Source organism: Cryptomeria japonica, chromosome 8 (genome assembly GCF_030272615.1).
Source record: "Cryptomeria japonica chromosome 8, Sugi_1.0, whole genome shotgun sequence".
NCBI lineage: Eukaryota > Viridiplantae > Streptophyta > Pinopsida > Cupressales > Cupressaceae > Cryptomeria > Cryptomeria japonica.
Window position 1 is genome coordinate 298864527 of NC_081412.1, and position 17840 is coordinate 298882366.

Below are 17840 nucleotides of genomic sequence, written 5' to 3' on the forward strand. Positions count from 1 at the left end.
ATATATTTGTTTAGATGTTATCAACATTATAAATGTCTCGAGAATATTTCAGGTGTTTTTAATTATAGGTCTGGCCTTTTTTTTGTTTCAGGGATTTCCTAAGGGAGAAACAGTTCAAGCAGGATTTGACTTACCAAAGGAAATTATAGCTGTTGTAAGGCCACATTCCTTTACTGCAGATAAAAGCTTAGATGTTACTGATCAAAAGCATATTGTCAAGGATAACATGGAAATGAGAATGGATATTAGAGATGTCAGAGAAAATGGCTTTGCTCCAGAAAAATCAGCAGGAACTGATGTGAAGTATACAATGCAAACGAGAACTTCCTCTCGGAAAGGAGTCCATGGATTGTATTGCTTCTCGATGGAAGGATCCCGTTTATTGGAGATGTTCACAAAAGCAGGACGATACAGATTTACATTTTCTCTAGTAAGTTTTTAATTCAGATCATTTCATATCTTGACTACAGCATATGGTGAAATATTTTCAATTTAATTTCAAAAATTATGAAGGGGAAAATTACACTTTACGATATTTAGTTACAATTTCAGCTATCGTATATCTATAAGGAGAATATCTTATATTTTTTATGTTCAATGTGTTGTGATTTAATGGTATGTTGTCTGGAGGTAAAGTAAGTAATATAATTTGTCCTTCACAAGTCAACCGAAAATGTGAGGTAAAACCTCTGTTCAACTTGGAAGGGAAAGTTCGCTTGTAACTGAAACTAACTCTAGATGCTAGACTATGGACAGAATCTACAAAGACTCACACTAATCACAATAATTCTTGTGCTTGTGAGGATGAGACATGTTAGTGCCTCTTTTCAATCATCCATTATCATTAATAACTAGTTCAGAATTAAATAAAGTATGTTTGTACCATGCATTAAATTGGATATATCAAGGTTATTTTGTAATTACTATTAAATGTTTCAATTTTAGGTGAACAGTTCAGATGCAAATCCATTGTGTAGAGAAGAATATTTATGTGTTGAGGCATCAGAAAAAATTGAGCATTGGAAACTAAGTAATCAATTGTCAGATTCAGAGGGTGTTGAACTTAAGCGACTTGAAGGAAGGTAAGGAAACCTTGTTTTGAAATTACATTCTGGTATTATTGTAGCTTTACGTGCCCTGATAGGCAACCTTTGAACCTATCATAATTCTCATAACCTTTTCTTTATGGATGATTTCTCAACAAAAATGTAAACCAATTCCTATGTACGCTATATCTTACCTCATTTCGGTTAAATAGGTGTGCTTGCAATTATCACTTGGACGAGAAGGTTAGACATTCATCTTTTATGCTTGTTACTTTGTGATCATGTTGTTTAATTTGTGTGATAATTTTTTCTTTGGATTGCCATGTTTAAATGCCATTTTAAACTCTTGCTAATTAGAAATTGTATGATGGATTCCAATGTGAAATGAACAGTTAATACTTGTAGAATATACATGAGTGGCCATGAAGATACATTCTTCCTAAGTAGGGGAGCATACTTGATTTGTTGATCTATGATTGCTCATTTCCATCAGGTTTATTGAACTGTATTGTGTTGCACATCTTGTTAATAGTATATCACCTTAAATAGATTTACTTAGATTTATTTTACAAAAACGTAAATTAATCATCAATTTTGATGAATGATACTGGCGTCAAGCTTGGAAATATATAGAAAACTGCAAGCAGTTTGTAGACAGTTTCAATGGTCTGCAAAAAAAATAGATGCATTCAAATGTGAAAAATGTGGGTTTTGGGTATGAAAATAGACTATGGTTGTGAAGACAGTTGATCATAAAATTGATAATACTATACGTTGTAATTAATAGTGTTATAATTCATAATCTAACATGATGATTTTTATATAGAAGAATGATTTGTATTTTGAGATAAGATCTAAAAATTGTATTATAATACACAAAGTGAGATAATCTAATATTTTTATATAGAAGAATGATTTTTATATAGAAGAATGATTTGTATTTTGAGATAAGATCTAAAAATTGTCGTATAATACACAAAGTGGTATAAGGACTTTACATCAAACATATAATACGAAGAATGGTGTGTACTTTGATATTATATCATCTTAAGGTTGTTTGACAATGCACAAAGGAGCATGATGAATTTATATTGAACAATGTATAGTACCAAAGGGACAATTGAGACAATATTGTTTGTATATACACAAGATTTTCTTTGACACTAAGCTGGTTGATGCCATAATGCAATATTGAGATGAAAGAAGTCTTACAAAACAAAAACTATACAAAATTAGTAAATGTCCATTCTTCAAAATCAAGTTTGCAGTGGAAAACTTGCATCTCTGTATTCTTTGTGTATGCTTCATAAAAGAACTAGAAAATGTTCCTTTTAATTAATTGTCTTTTGTTAATTCCACACATTTGAAACTACAAAGGCAAGACTTTAGAAACCTACATTTGTTGAAATTATTGAAACATATTGTAATGTTTCTTTTTAGATTTCTAATTAAATATGCAATGTATTATGCTACCAATACATGCAACATAGGGCATAAACACATTATTGAATAACAACAACATGAAATTAAATGATAAAACCCTTAGATCTGATAATATGGCTTGTGGTGAGGCGATATAAATTTGTTGATGGAAATGGCAATAGTGCATATTGTCTAATGAGTTCGGCCAAAAAGCTTGTGAGGTTGTTAATTCATGATACTATGGATTAGCAATGCTTCTTGTATGTATTGGTCATTTCTTGTACTTGTTGTGTTTTGTGTTGTGTGTATCATAGTTGAAAAACTCGAACTTGGCAATGACTTGGCTGACCCATCATATACATCGAATTTGTAGAACATATACTATTTTCCATCATATATAAATCAAAGTTTGAGTTAAATACATAGCATAGACCAAAAAACAAGTGCAGCATCTGAATAAAATTGAGTTCAATACATATCATAGACCATAAAATAACTACAACCTTTGAATACATATTAAGTTTAAGTATTGGTATCAATGAACATTAGAAATCATAAATTGCATTTAGGACTAAAGCTCGAAAAAAATTGTTGCTCCTGAGTGGGTGGTGCTGACAGCAACATGCTCAATAGGTGCCTCATCCATAGTGATAGGTGCCTCAACAGGTGCCTCTGCTGTATGACCAACCTCACATTCCTTCTCACATGCTGCCACTTCCGCATCCCATTCAACTGTCTCCCTTTCCAAATCAGCTAAGTGATCGTCAGTAAAGAGTGGATGCACATCAACATCACCATCATCAGGTGCAACAATCCAAATTGTTGAGTATGGATCAATGTTATCAAGGTTAAGTGCTTCATGTGAACCATGCCCTTGTACCTTATTTTCATGCAATCAGAGGTTTTACCCGGTGATGTGTTTTTTAGGACACCTCGAATACAAAATAAAAGGCCAAGGTATTCTATCCTCTTTTGAACAAAGAAACCTCGCATGCTAAATAATATGATCAAGTGGGACAACTCGAAGGTTTACAATGCAAAGTCTATGCGACTTAAATGCTGTGGATAGACTCAGTGAAATTGATGTGATTTTGCTGGAATCACAAGAGGACTTACGTTTTACTTGAACTCTTCTAGAACGTGTGATCTTACTAACTTCTTGGAAAAAGTAAAGATTAAAGAGACAAGGGTTTAGAGGTCCTATGCTAATCCTAAGAACAATGACAATAAAGGTTGATGCTTTGATAGACAGATTCCTTTTAGAGACAAGTTGAGAATCATCAGTAGAATGTAAAGGACAGATCTTATTTAGCAGATGCTTTGTTATGAATTGAAATTGCTCTGACAAGAAGACACCTAGTGACATTTCTGTAGACAAGAAGGACATGTGCATTGTTTTATGCTAATAAGCAGTATGAGTGAACCTCATGAATTGTTGATCAATCCTTTATGAGATTTATAGAAGAATGGAATGGTAAAAGAGAGAAAGGAATAACATAGAGAAAATGAATGAGATGTAGAAGCTCACAAGATTATGACCTTATCAACTTCATAAATTTGTTTTCTTTAAACTTGTTTAACATTCTTTCAACTACTGTTGTTAAATATACCATCTAAACCAGAAGCACTCAGATTCACTAATTTGCTTAGTTAAACTCAATTTGAGTTGGCCTCACTCCAACATTTTTTGGTCTCTGATCTCTTACCCTGTTGACCTTGATGCAACAAATATTATTGTTGCTCTTTGTTTTCACTGCCAATTGTAAAGATGGGTTGTGAAACAAGAATTGAAATGCCAAAATTTCTAAATCAAAACATTAAGAATCCAGAAAGCATTGTGGAAATAGGAAATAAAATCTTTAGGGACTATTCATAGTTCTGATGCTGTAAGTTTATGTATTTGTGTTGTTACTGTTTTCCTTGTGTGTGAATGTAAATGAAATTGGAAAACATAATTCTAAGAGTCGTAATTTTGTTTAATGAAGTTTATTCTTATCAAAAGTGTAGTCAATATGCTGTATTATTTTCTTTGATTGCAAGCTAATACTACTGTTTTAGGAGATAGAGCTAAAAGGAATGGTCATTTGCTACTAAAAGTTATTGCGAGGATTGAGAACGCCATTATTTTCCTTCCTCTTTTGCAGGCTGGGATCTGAAATTGGACCAATTTATATATCCTGCTTTGATATCTATTATAACTGGATTGCTTTTAAGACCTATCCAAAGATTCAAATACAAGTTCGGAAGATGGGAAAGCCAGTGGGAATTGATATAGAGAATGCATCTGGAAATATAACACACGACAAAATGCATGTGCGAGTGGTATGCTTGGGATGCTTTTATTTAAAGTGAAGAACTTACATCTGTACATCTATTCCTAAAAATATTTATATTAATTTCTCAATTAGAAAATAAATTGTAGGGTTGGTTTGCATGGAAGTTGAATGCAGAATGCATAATATTGGAATGATGTATTCTTGTTGTATCATAGCTTTTATTACATTTATTAAAGAAACATTTACACACTGTGGATGCAACTTTTCTTAGAAAAGCATTATAATTTTTTCCTATTTGGAGATGTATATTTAAATATAGTTCATGATTTGCTGCAGAAAGTTTTGTTAGGAGGCAAGCTGAATTTGTTGCGACCTAGTTTTGAAGCATCTTTATGTGTTGGTATTAAGGAGCCTTGTTATGCTGAAATGCCAATAACAGGTAAAATATTTAACTAATGCTAGACTGAGGATTTATGAAGATATAATTATGATTGCATGTGCTTAACCATTGCTTCATTTATGGTTAATTTCCAAATTTTCCTGTTGTTAACATTATTTCAAAGATAAGTTTGTTGTCTTCATCAGTGTTACCGGGAGATTTGTCTAAAGTGGAGATCTTGAGTAAGCAGGAATTGGACAACTGCTTGCGCCCTGAAGATGTGATTCATGACTTTGAAATGCAGGTAATAACTTATAGGACTTTGTTTAGCATTGACATATTTAAATGCAGCAAAAAACAAATTTCAAATCAATATCAATATCTATAACATTATTTTTCCAGTGTTAATATCAATACTTCTGTCATTTTTTTCCTGGTGTTAAGTATTATTGTGAATAGGAGAGTTGTAGAAGAATGATGTGAAATCAAGCATATATTATAGTAGAAGTGAGAGGTCTACTTTGAGTAATTGTTTGACAAAATCCTTTTTGAATTCATCTTCAAGCTTGATTAACATTCATGAAAAATTACAAATACATATGAGCTTGTTATATGCCAAAATTACAAGATTCAGAAAATATTTCAAAATCTCTTGGTTCTAATAAAAATGCTAGATTGGGAATGAAAAAATGACCAGCTAACTTAGGGTAATAACCTAATAAGTAAGAATTTACCCTGGTTACTTTTAGATGGGTTTAAGTTAAATGTGTACATATTAAAACCTGATAATATAGTATATTCCAACTCTAAAACCTATACTATACCCTACTAAATCCTTGTCACTCTTCCAAACAATAAAGGCATTGGACTCTAATGCGCCTATAAGAAAAGGAAGAAGCATGATTGAAATTTCTTTAGAAATCCATTGGATTGAGTGGAAGCATCACAATAAGGGAGGTTGGAGTAGCAGCAAACAAATTAAACAATGTTTGAATGAAGTGAGGAATGATGGGTTGCATAAGATGTGAAGAGAAGAAATACTGTGGGTGATGAGGTATATTCTAATAGAAAGTATGCTTCCTTCCAAAGAGAACTTTGGAGAAGATGTAATACAATTGACATGACAAGAGTGTAGGAAAACTCTTTCTCTAGATAGAAACCTTGATAGGGTGCCTCATGTGAATAATTTTTTCTTGGTGGAGATTACTGTAGAGTTTTACCAAAGTTTGTATTGACTACATACTATGAAATTCAAGTGTGAAAGGCTAAGAGTGGTTGTGACATTCAAAGAGTGATCCAAGGAAAGGAAGTCTCCAACAGTTTTCAACAATGGTGTGGTCACCTAGTTGTATAGGATGAGCACAAGAAAATGTTGTATATGGTGAATCCTCATTGGATGCCTAACTCTTTCATTTGTTGCTAGATTAAAGAAAATGGAAAGGGAAGTGGTTTTAAGAGCACTTAGTTATACTGAGAGGGGGAAGGAGGGAAGGGTGTTGGATGTTTTGTCATTGATGTCCAAGTGTTGAGCTATTTGATTGTGAGCTTGAGCTACTTCCCTATTTGCTTGAGCTACCTACTTACCTGGTTGAGCTACTTGTCTGTCTACTTGAGGTAATTCGATGTGTGTTTCAGCTACTTGCTTGCTTGGATCAGCAATTTGCCTGTTTGGTTGAGCTGCCTACTTGTCTACTTAAGCTGCTAGCCTCTTTTCTTACTTGCCATGTCACCTGCTCGCTGGCTTGTTTGGCATTGTATCTTTTTGATAATAATCAACGAATTTCATTAAAGGTTTTAGTCTGCTTGTGGTTACCCATTGTGGCACTTAAAAAAATTCAATTACTCTGTTTTATTTTAGATGTGGTGTTTTGTGGCTGCATTGTTTAACTTTATGTGATTTTCCTTTCTTAAATCTGGTGGTCGTATGAGAATCTTTAAACAATTTGTTTGGTAGCCAAGTTCGTGTGTTCCTTCTTTAGTTCACATTTCTTTGTTGACTTTAATTTGTTCCGAGGATGTCGGCTTTAACCCTGTAACAAATCAAACACTCATGATGTGAGAATGACACAGGTCGTTATTTTTTGGAAGATGGCATAAACACGTTTTTTATGATAAGATCTATGTTGGCGTAATTTTTCTGGAGAATGTTATCTACAGGTTGCAAGAGATAATGTGGTGATTACATTTTTTAAGAAAACTGTTTTCGAATGAACTGTTTTTATTGGTGCTCAACACCGTCGGCTCATTTTTTTTCAAGAATTGTGCCTCTTTATGGTTAGTTCATAATGTTCTTCTATTGAAATCGCAAGTAATACGAATCAAGTGAGCCATTTACTACCTTGGTCAGATATTTCATGAGTTGGGTTTTTATTTTCTGTTGATGCTGAGCGTTACATTATTTATCACTTGAAATATGTGCAATACAAAAGATGTGGAACAGGTAGTATCATGTTTTCTTTTTGGGTGGATGAATAGAAGGTTGTCATCATTTTTGATATTGTAAAAAATGCTTATGTATGCTGCGTTTTTTTTGGAAAAGTAAAAAACATATGATTGGGTTGTTGTAAGTATACGCAATGATTGGAGAACAATGACAGTGATGAAAAAGCCGTATTTGGAGAGTTGTTTTTGCTATGTTGGTGATCGCAGGTGATTTGTTTGATTTTTGGAATGAGATACGACTTTGTATATCCAATGTGTAGAATGGTTTTTCAGAGATGAGCTCTGCGAACTCGTGAAAACATAATACTATTCAATATAAGAATAATGAGCCTCATCCCTAAACTTATACTGTGAAAAATGTAGGTTGATTCTTTGGGTAATATGAGTTGTGCCACCAGTTTCATAAAAGGTGTGTATGACAAACGTTTTCATTTTAGTGTGAAAGAAGTCTATTGAGAATCTGTAGACGGTATTGTGAGGGATGTTGTTTTTTGAACAATCTTCGGAGTTTGTCTTTTAAAAGGATGAACTATCGTATTTTAGCAGATTCAATTGTTTTGATTTCCTTGAATAGAGTAATCTGCCTACTTATCACAGCTACCCAAAATAAAGTTGTAGTTCCTTGTGGGTTAGACAGAGACTTGGATAGATTTGGAGTAATTCTTTAGAATTTATAATTTATAATTTCTGGAGTTGATGTTTACTTTTGTGCATCAGAGGTTGGTGCCTCTTTGATAGGAGTCGGTGCTCTTAGTGAGTTGATGCTGACTTATGTAAACTGAGTTGGTGCTCGTTGGGTTGGCGCCCATTTTGTTTTTGAAAGCTTTTGTGTCGTGGTTTTTTTCTTGAAAGGGTTCTCCACGAGAAATCTAGTGTGTACATCTTAATGGCTATTCTTTTTTAAGTTTTTATGTGATTCTATGCTTCTGAAAGTTTAAAAATCTGAAATACTAATGTCACTTGGTTTTGATGTTTGGAATAGTGTTGTATTTGGTTACACAATTCCTTCAGTTCCTCCAATGGATGCTAATGAGAAGGAGGAATTCAAACATAATGCAAAAGCCATGAATGCAATATTATGTTGCTTGTGAGAGATTGAATCTGTAAAAGTCATGCATTGTGAAATTGCTCATGAATTTGGGAGAAACTTCAAAAGGCATATGAAGGAGAAGATAAAGTTAGAAAGGCTAAACTTCAGACTCATAGAATGCAATTTGAAAGTCTTAGATTGTGAGAAGAACAAAACGTTGCTACCTACATTTTGAGAGTTGGAGTTGTAAACTCTTTAAAGGGCTTAGGAGAGAAGATTGAGGACAGTAATATAGTTCTGAAAATTTTAAGGTCTCTACCCTTGAGATTTGGTGCAAAAGTTTCAGCAATAGAGGAGATGGCTGATCTTGACAAAACGACTATTGACAAGCTCCATGGTATTCTAACTGCCTATGAGATGAGAACAAATACTGAGCCCTATTCTGAAAAGGATACAGCCTTTAAAGCTTCAAAGAAAGGAAAAGAAAAAGAATATGCGTGAAGTGTTGATTTTGATAGTGAATCTGATTTTGAAGTGGCTCACTTTGTGAGAAAATTAAAAGGAGGTTCTGGAAAATATAAATGTAAGCTGCCTTTAAAGTGCTTTAATTATGGCAAGATGGGACATTTTGTAGCTTAATTTCCTTATGAGAAGGATGAGGACAACAGTTATGAAAAGAAGCATAAGTCTGGTAAAAAGAAATACTTTGGTAAGGAAAAGAAGACTCATAACTTCAAAAGAAGTTTCTAGTCTAAGGAGGAAAGTTGTTCATCGGATGTGAGTGAAGAGCAGTCCTTAAATGATGAGATTTAGTTCATGGATTTAGAAGAAGCTATTTTTGAAAATCAAGAAGAAGATGACTACTTTGATGAAGAGGAAGAAGTTGATCTTAAGCAAGACTTGATAAGTGCTCTAAATGAAATCAATAAGCTAAGAAAGAAAAATCAGAGCTTAAAGTTGCTCTTTAAAGAAGAAAGTGAAGAAAAATCTATGAAATCTCAAGTCCTAGAGGATGTGGAAAAGTTGATAGTGGATATGAAGGTTCAGGTTGAAGAAGCAAAGAGAATAGAAGAAGAAATCAGAAGTTAACTCAAGGTTAAAGAAGGAAACTGTGAGAATCTTGAAGCTGAAATTGGCTCAGTCAGAAAGTTAGATAACTCTTCTATATTGTTGAATAATGAGAAGATAAATCAGAATGGTTCTATGTCATTGGATGACCTCTTAGGCTTACAAAAACAGCCTACTGATAAAGGTGGAGTTGACCTTGAAGAAGGTCAATATTCTAAATCTATAGAAGAACAACGGACATTCAATTGTGATAGCTCAAAGGATTCTCTTTCAAAATTCAGAAATAATGCTTACAAATGGCCTCCTATTTCAAGACAAGTGCATATGACCAGATCGAACAACTCCTTCTTTAATGGTTATTGTTATACTTGCACTTATTTCAGACATAAAACAATCAATTGTAGAGTGTTTGTAAGAAATTAATTCAGACTCATGAATAGGAATTTTTATGCTCCTTTGAGAAATTACAAAATTATATGTTATAACTTATAAGTGTAATAACTTTGGACAGATTGCTAGATTTCTCTAAGAAGGTTGTGTTGTCATTTTATGACACCCTTTGTCCATCGGTGAGAATCGGTCAGAGATATGTTCTATGGACCAGCGCTGCCCCAGATGATCAAGGAGAAAAGCAATGGAATTATGAAGTGTGAAGTGTTGTCTTGTCTCGAGGAAGTTTCTTCCCTTTGCTGCCTTTTCGCTTCCTTTGCCTTCTCTCCAGTTTCCCGAAACTCCGGAACCCCGAGGTTCCGAAGTTCCCTCCTTGCCTTCTTCCTTTCCCCGGAACTCCGGAATCTCGAGGTTCCGAAGTTCCTTCCTTAGCCTTCCCTTTCTTTTCTTCGAGACTCCGGAACCCTGAGGTTCCGAAGTTCCTCCCTTTCCTTAGCCCCTTTTTCCCTCTTTCCTGGAACTCCGGAACCCTGAGGTTTTGAAGTTCCTTTCCCTTACCCTTTTTTTTTTCCTTGGAACTCCGGAACCCTGAGGTTTCGAAGTTTCTTTGTTAAGTCTCGCCTTTTCCTTGCCTCCTTCTCTGTTCCCCAGAACTCTGGAACCCCGAGGTTCCGAAGTCCCTTCCTTGCTGTCCTTCTCTATTCCCCGGAACTCTGGAACCTCGAGGTTCCGAAGTTCCTTTCCTAGCGTCTCTTTCCTCTTCCCTTGGAACCTCGAAGTTCCTTCCTTGTCTTCCCCACTTCGGGAACCCCAAAGTTAAATGCTCCGACAACTTTGGTGACTTGTACACCTTTTGTGGAGCTACATGGGTGCATTTAATGATTTTGCAAGATTTCCATCAAGAGAGGTACAGGGCCATGCTTATTTGTTGTTACTTATGTCATGCTTGCATGCTTTGACTTTGGAATGTCAGGCAATCCACCTTCTGGAAGTCCCTTTCTTCTTGGGATTGCATTGTCAGGGTATGGCCAGGTTGCTCGCATGTACACAATGTCAGGGGCATGCACTTCCCTGCATTCCTTGACTGACATTTCCCTGCACACACAAGGGTCATGATCTCTCCTATGCAACCGGTTTTCTATATAAAGGTTGTGTATGTTTCCTTACCTTCATCATAGGTGTATGTTTTGTGGCTCTTCTCTCATATATGTCGTGTTAATTTATTTCTGAGTGTGACTTGTGGAAATCTTCTCCCTTTTGACATTTAGCAAATTCTAACCTCCATACATTCATTGGGGTCACTCATGCAACTGAAGTATCCCTTGGGTATTTCAGTTGATTCTTTGTGCCATTTCAGGTGGGGAGAGAAACATCTCTTATCTTGGTGCATCACCTCCTTTCATTTTAAGCATCCCTCTCTTCCCTTTTCCTCTGCAAGCTGTTAGGATAGGCTTAGAAGTAAACTTTGAAGTGTTGAGTTGGTTCAACACCTGCACCTGGATTGAGAAGGAAGTCGGCCTTCTCCGGAGACTCAACACCCTTGCGCAAGGTCCCACACTTCGAGGTTGTTTCCATGTTTCACGAGGTTGCTGAGTTGATAGCTCAGCAAGGGTGCAAGCTTTTGTGATAACAGGTTGATACAAAGCTGAGTACCAAAGTTTGGAGGAAAAAGGAGAAACAAGTCCTAGAGAAATTTTAATTGTGCAAACAGCCTTTCTAGCACAAAATGAGGACATTTGGTATGTTGATAGTGGCTGTTGTAGACATATGATTGGAGATAAAAGTAAATTTCTAACTCTCAAGAAGATGAATGGAGGCAAAGTTAGATTCAATGGTAACTCTTCTGCAAAAGTAGCAGGTAAAGGCACACTTATTCTGAATGATGGTGAGTCTAAAGTAGAAAATGTTTTATATTTAGGTCTCAAACACAATCTGTTGAGTGTAAGTTAGTTGTGTGATTAACGACATAGCTTGGTTTTTAATTCAGATTGTTGTGAAATCAGCAGAGATTGTCAACACATTGTTCTTGCTAGTAGGGCAGCTAACAATTTGTATATTCTTGATGACATTAAGAGTGAAAAGTGTTGTTTAAGTCAGCTAGATGAAGCTTGGCTATGGCGCAAAAGATTTGGACACATGAGTTTTGGTAATCTTATTTAGACCAACAAAAATGAAGCTGTTAGAAATATGCCACATCTTGCTAAACCTTCAGATATTGTGTGTAAAGAGTGTCAACTTGGCAAACAAACAAGGAATAGCTTCAAGCCAAAGGAGTATTCAGGCACGAAACCTCTTGAGCTGATACACACTGATTTGTGTGGACCTACAAGGACTACAAGCTTGCAAGGTGAGAAATTCTTCATGCTTCTAAGTGATGATTATTCACGTATGACTTGGTTTACCCTTTTAAAGGAGAAATTCGAAGCACTTGAAAAGTTTAAGGCTTTTAAAGCTCTAGTTGAAAATGAGAAGGGTTTGAAAATTAAATGTTTACGTTCAGATAATGGAGGTGAATTTATATCCAATGAGTTTATAAATTTTTGTGAGAAAATTGCCATAAAGACACAGTACTCAGTTGCTAGAACACTTCAAAAAAATAGTGTTGTTGAGGGGAAGAACATGTTAGTCCAAGAAATGGCTTGAAGTATGATGAATGAATCTAAGGTGAGTGATTCTTTTCGGAAAGAGGCAATGCATACTGCTCTTTTTATTCAGAATAGAGGGCTAATGAGAGAAAAGAATAACAAAACACCATATGAATTGTGGATGTTGTCGAGTAATTATGTCATATTGTAATTAGAATGTTACGTGTATTAAGGGTCGGTGGTTACGTGACGGTTGTCAGTAGTTGGCACCGGACAACCTGTACCGACACCTATATGTATGTACTTGGTTTCCTATTTCAGTGTGTAGATATTGTGGAAGAAAGTTATGCTTTGAATGTACTGGCATTTGGCATTGATGAATACAGACATATGAGTTCTTTTGTTTACTTGCATTGCTGTATACTGTCACATTTCCTACATTTCTGTACCGTTATGCACTATTAAACACACACACCCCTCGGGGAAAACATCTGGTGCCATTGCCAAATTAAACTTGGAATGATGGGAACATACTACATGGCGCGATGATAATGGGGCAACCAGTGAGCGAGGGGACAAGTAGCAATCCCGAGGAAGAGCCAACGGAGTTGTTCGAAGGAGAGGGAGCTTTGGCAAGGGGTTTCACCTGCATCCTACAGGCATCCATCGAAACTTACGTAAGGAGTGAGGCCACGACTGAGGACGTCCCTCAGATCGCAGTGTGGAGTGCCCTTGGCATAAGTCCAACTGTAAACCGGTTGATGAACAACTTGCCTAGCTTATTAGCATAGGCGTTCCTTGCTCTCCAAAATTGCCGAGAAGAAACCTACCGCGAGACCCGTCGACAACAAATTTTGCAGCAATTTGAAGAAAAGAGTCTACGAGAGGAGGAAAAGCTGTTGACGAACCTTTAACTCCACGGCAAGAAGGAATTGATGCCCGTGACGCTGAACAAGTATAGAAACCATGTGTCAAAGGGACAGGAAGAAGACGCGTATGAGGTAGCTGCGAGGACATTGAGGTTAGAAGAACAAGTAGAACGCCGACGATGACTAAATAAACTTGTTGAAGAAAGCGCAACTGGCAATGATGGCTCGGGTGTTGAGGGCCTAGTTTCTGTACTGATAGAAACCACCAGAAAGCGGTTGGGGGACCTATCCCTGACATTGGAAGAGATTGGTGATGGGAGTATAGTAGAGTCGTACACGCCATACAGAAGTGTCGAGACCAGGAGGGAAGAGGAGACAGAGACCGAGAACAGAGAGGTGGAGGATACCAGTGCGACCGAATGTGTCGGGAGGTCACAATGTCACGGTAGTAGAAGCAATATGTTCGGTTCAGGCTCATCACACCCTAGTAGTCAGAGTAACTTGGTGGGGCCCAACGTACCAAATCTCGGCAGAGTACCTTCTAGAGGACCAGTGTTTAGAGGAGTTCTTGGAGGGTCGAGTTCGAGTTTCAGAGGGCAGACTCGTCCGCCGCCAAGGAGCATGATGGCGAATCGACAAAAATTGCCTAAGTTCAATGGAGATGGGAAAGAAGACCCGGTATGACATTGCCGTACATGCGAAACAATGTGGTCGGCCAATGGCGTGACCGACAGGGCGGAATGGGTGGTGCAATTCCCCGCCACCCTATGAGGGGTAGCCATCGATTGGTACTCTGATGTTGATAAAACGAAGCTGCCAACTTGGGATGAATTACATAAAACCTTCGAAATAGAGTTTCGACTTCTCATAGACAGCAATGAAATTGTGCCGAAAATCCTGAGTACCAAGCAAGGGAAAAGAGAGACCATCTGAGCATATAGTCGGCGCCTGAAGGAATTGCCAGGAAAAATGGACAACCAACCCGGTGATGGATTAAAGAAAAGGTGGTTTGTGGAGGGTTTGAAATCGTCCCTCGGGAGGAAAATGAAAGTTGTACCACCCACCTCCTACGAAGATGCCTATAACTGGGCAATGGACCTGGAAAGTGAAGGCAAGACATCCAGGAAGAAGAAAGACATCCTGTGGGGAGGACGACTCCTCCGAGGGAAGTAGCAGCAATGAGGGTTCGAGCAAGAAGGTGCAAGCTCTCCAGAAGGACATGCATCGCATGATTTAGGAATTCAAAAGTATGAAGTGAAGCACCAGTAAGAATGAGGAAGTGTGGTGCGCGGAGTGTAAGGAGGAAGGTCATACAGAAGGCTCCTATCCTAAAAAGGCCTTCTGCGACATTTGTCAAGTGTTGGGACACAACACCAAAGAATGTCCCTACAACATGAAGACACGAGGGAATCAGGTGCTCTTCACCTAGGAGCAGCGGTCACCCTCCTTTACAACGGGCACATCCCAGCCTTAAGCCAATACCACAACATCATCTAACAGTTACAGAGGTAACCGAAGGGGAGGAAGAGGCAACAATAATAATAACAATAATCGGAGTCGAATGCAATATGATGCCAAAGGACGGCCCATGATTCAATGTTGGGCCTACAACCAGAGGGGACACTTTGCGCGGGATTGCCAGAAAGAGGAAACACCCCAGAACTTGTGTAGATGGTGTGGTCCTGGAGACCACGACGACACAAATTGCCCCAAGCTAGGGGTTAATCTTCTCAACATTGAGAAAACCGGTGATGATAAAGAAGTGCTGGCAATCACCCATGCTAAGGCCAAGAAGGCCACTTATCCCGACCCTCGTACGAAGGAGAGATTACGGGAGGCAAAAGCCAACATTAAGCGGGAGATGACGGCAGAATGATGAAAAAATTTAGAGATGGTTAGTACATCATCCCATACTGAAGCAAAATAGAACATAATTGGGCAAGTCTTGCAGATGGAGGTGCCGATAAGGCTGAAGGACCTTCTGGACACAATGCAACAACTAAGGACTGCCATTCTTAGTATCGTACAAAGCACTGCACACACACCTTCAAGTGTGACTCAAACGGAAGTCCCGGTCAGCCCTTTGGCTGATCCAATGTTGTTGGCCTTAAATAGTGGTCGACAGCCTGCGGTAGTGGAAATGGGTATCCTCGGGGCTAACCTCGAGGATACCATCGTGGACGGAGGTTCTAGGGCGAATGTGCTGTCGGAGGATACATCGAAGAAGCTCGGGAAGCCAACACTATGGCCAGCCACATTCAATTTGGTGGGAGCAAACAAACACGGTATCGAGCCACTCGACATCTTGATGGCCCAGCCCGTGACCATTGGCACACAACCCTTCCTACTGGATTTTGTGGTAATTTTGGGGCGGAAGTACATTATTGATCTGAGGACCTAGGTTGTTAGCGAGGAGCTTGCATCATATGACTCTGATTCGGTAGACTTAAACAGATGGGAGTGGGATTCCTACGAAGGCAGAGACGAGATGGAACCAAATAATGAAGGAGTGCTTGAAGTCAATGGCTGCTCGGAAGATGACATCTGCTCATTGAATGGACTCTTCCATTGGCATATGGAAGATTATGAAGTATTCCATCTTGCGTGCCACATGCTGCAAATTGAAGAAGAGCCAGGCAAGAAAGAGGAGTTACCGCCAGAATACAGGGAGCATAAGGAGGGAGACGCCAAAGTGAAGGATATTCCGGCATATGAGTTTTCAAAGGACAAACCAATGCGGTACGAAGACCCCACCGTGAAGGAGACAAACTTAGGAGACACTGCCACCCCTCGAAATATCTGGGTAGGAGACGATTGGAGCCCGGTGCTGAAGGTTGCAGCATTCAAAATTTTCATGGAATACAAGGTCATTTGGTCTTACAAGGATCTGAAAGGGGTCTTGCCCAAATTATGCGTCCATCGGATACCATTGGTCCCCGGAGCCCAGCCGGTACGAAAGAGGCCGTACCGAATGAATAAGAACTATGCGGCCAAGGTGAATGAAGAGATCGAACAGATGCTAGAGGTCGACATATTTTGGGTGGAGACAAGTGAGTGGGTCTTGCCGATCGCGATCTAGCAGAAGGAGGGCAACCAAATCCACATCTGCTTGGATTTTCGGTGAGTCAAACGCAGTCACCATCAAGGATCCGTTCCCTATACCTTTCACAGACGTCATCCTGGAGGAGATGGCTAGGCATGAAATGTACTCATTTCTGGACGGCTCTTCCAGATACAATCAGATTTCGATAGCTGAGGAGGACAAGTTGAAGACCACCTTTGTGGTGGAGGACTAAGTCTATGCGTACAACTGAATGCCGTTCAGTTTGTGCAATGCTCCGACAACATTTCAGAGGATAGTCCTTCACATCTTCGATAAGATGTCTGTGGGAAATTTTAAGGCCTTTTTGGGTGACTGGTCGATTTTTAGTAGCGAAGCCACTCACTTGGTGGCATTGCGAGAATGCATGGAGAGATGTCGAAGGGCCAGGTTGGCCTTGAATCCGAAGAAATGCAAATTTATGGTACTGCAAGGAAAGTGGCTGGGCCATATTGTTTGTAAAACTGGATTGAAAACTGACCCGGATAAGGTACGGGTAATTGTGGAAATCGAGTCGCCCATTGATGTAACGGGAGTAAAGTCCTTCTTGGGACATATAGGATACTACCGGAAGTTCATCAAGAACTTTGCTCAACTTTCATTCCCACTAGACAAACTGACAAAAAAGGGCAAACCGTACATATGGGGACTGGCGCAGGGGGAAGCATTCGAGGAACTCAATAGGCGACTGGTGGCTGCACCCATTCTGGCCTATCCAAACTGGGACCGAGAATTCCATGTACACATGGATGCCTCAAACTATGCCATTTGGGCTACGCTAGCACAGGAAGGGGGACATGGGTTGCACCATCCCGTCTATTTTTCCAGTCGCTTGATATCGAAAGCCGAGAAGAATTATAGTACCATCGAGAGGGAAACCCTCAGAATGGTCTATGCCGTACAAACATTTCGACACTACTTGCTGGCGACACCTTTCACTTTCTATGCGGACCACCATGCGTTGATGTACCTGGTAAATAAACCTATCATCCAAGGCAGAATAAGTAGGTGGCTACTGCTCCTTTAAGAGTTCACATTAACAATATTTGTACGGCCAGGCAAGAGCGATGTGATCGCTGATTAGTTGTCCCGGATTAGGTCGGGACAGCCGCCAGAGGGAGTTAATGATGATTTCTCTGACGCACATTTGTTCCAAATTGCGGCACTACCGTTGTGGTATGCGAAGATTGGGGAGTACTTGTCTGCCTCTCGGTTCCCAGCCGAAATGCTAGC

At 38.6% G+C, this 17840-nt stretch overlaps 1 protein-coding gene across 4 annotated transcripts in view; it reads left to right on the forward strand.

Moving 5' to 3' along the window:
- Positions 1-17840, forward strand: part of LOC131035899 (structural maintenance of chromosomes flexible hinge domain-containing protein GMI1) — a 254949-nt gene that overhangs the window by 195705 nt on the left and 41404 nt on the right. For all 4 annotated transcript variants that reach the window (XM_057967666.2, XM_057967665.2, XM_057967667.2 and 1 more), the window contains 5 exons: positions 92-430; positions 946-1082; positions 4613-4790; positions 5081-5183; positions 5330-5427. In XM_057967666.2, the coding sequence (XP_057823649.2) occupies positions 92-430; positions 946-1082; positions 4613-4790; positions 5081-5183; positions 5330-5427 (855 nt within the window). The remainder of the gene's footprint in view (positions 1-91; positions 431-945; positions 1083-4612; positions 4791-5080; positions 5184-5329; positions 5428-17840) is intronic.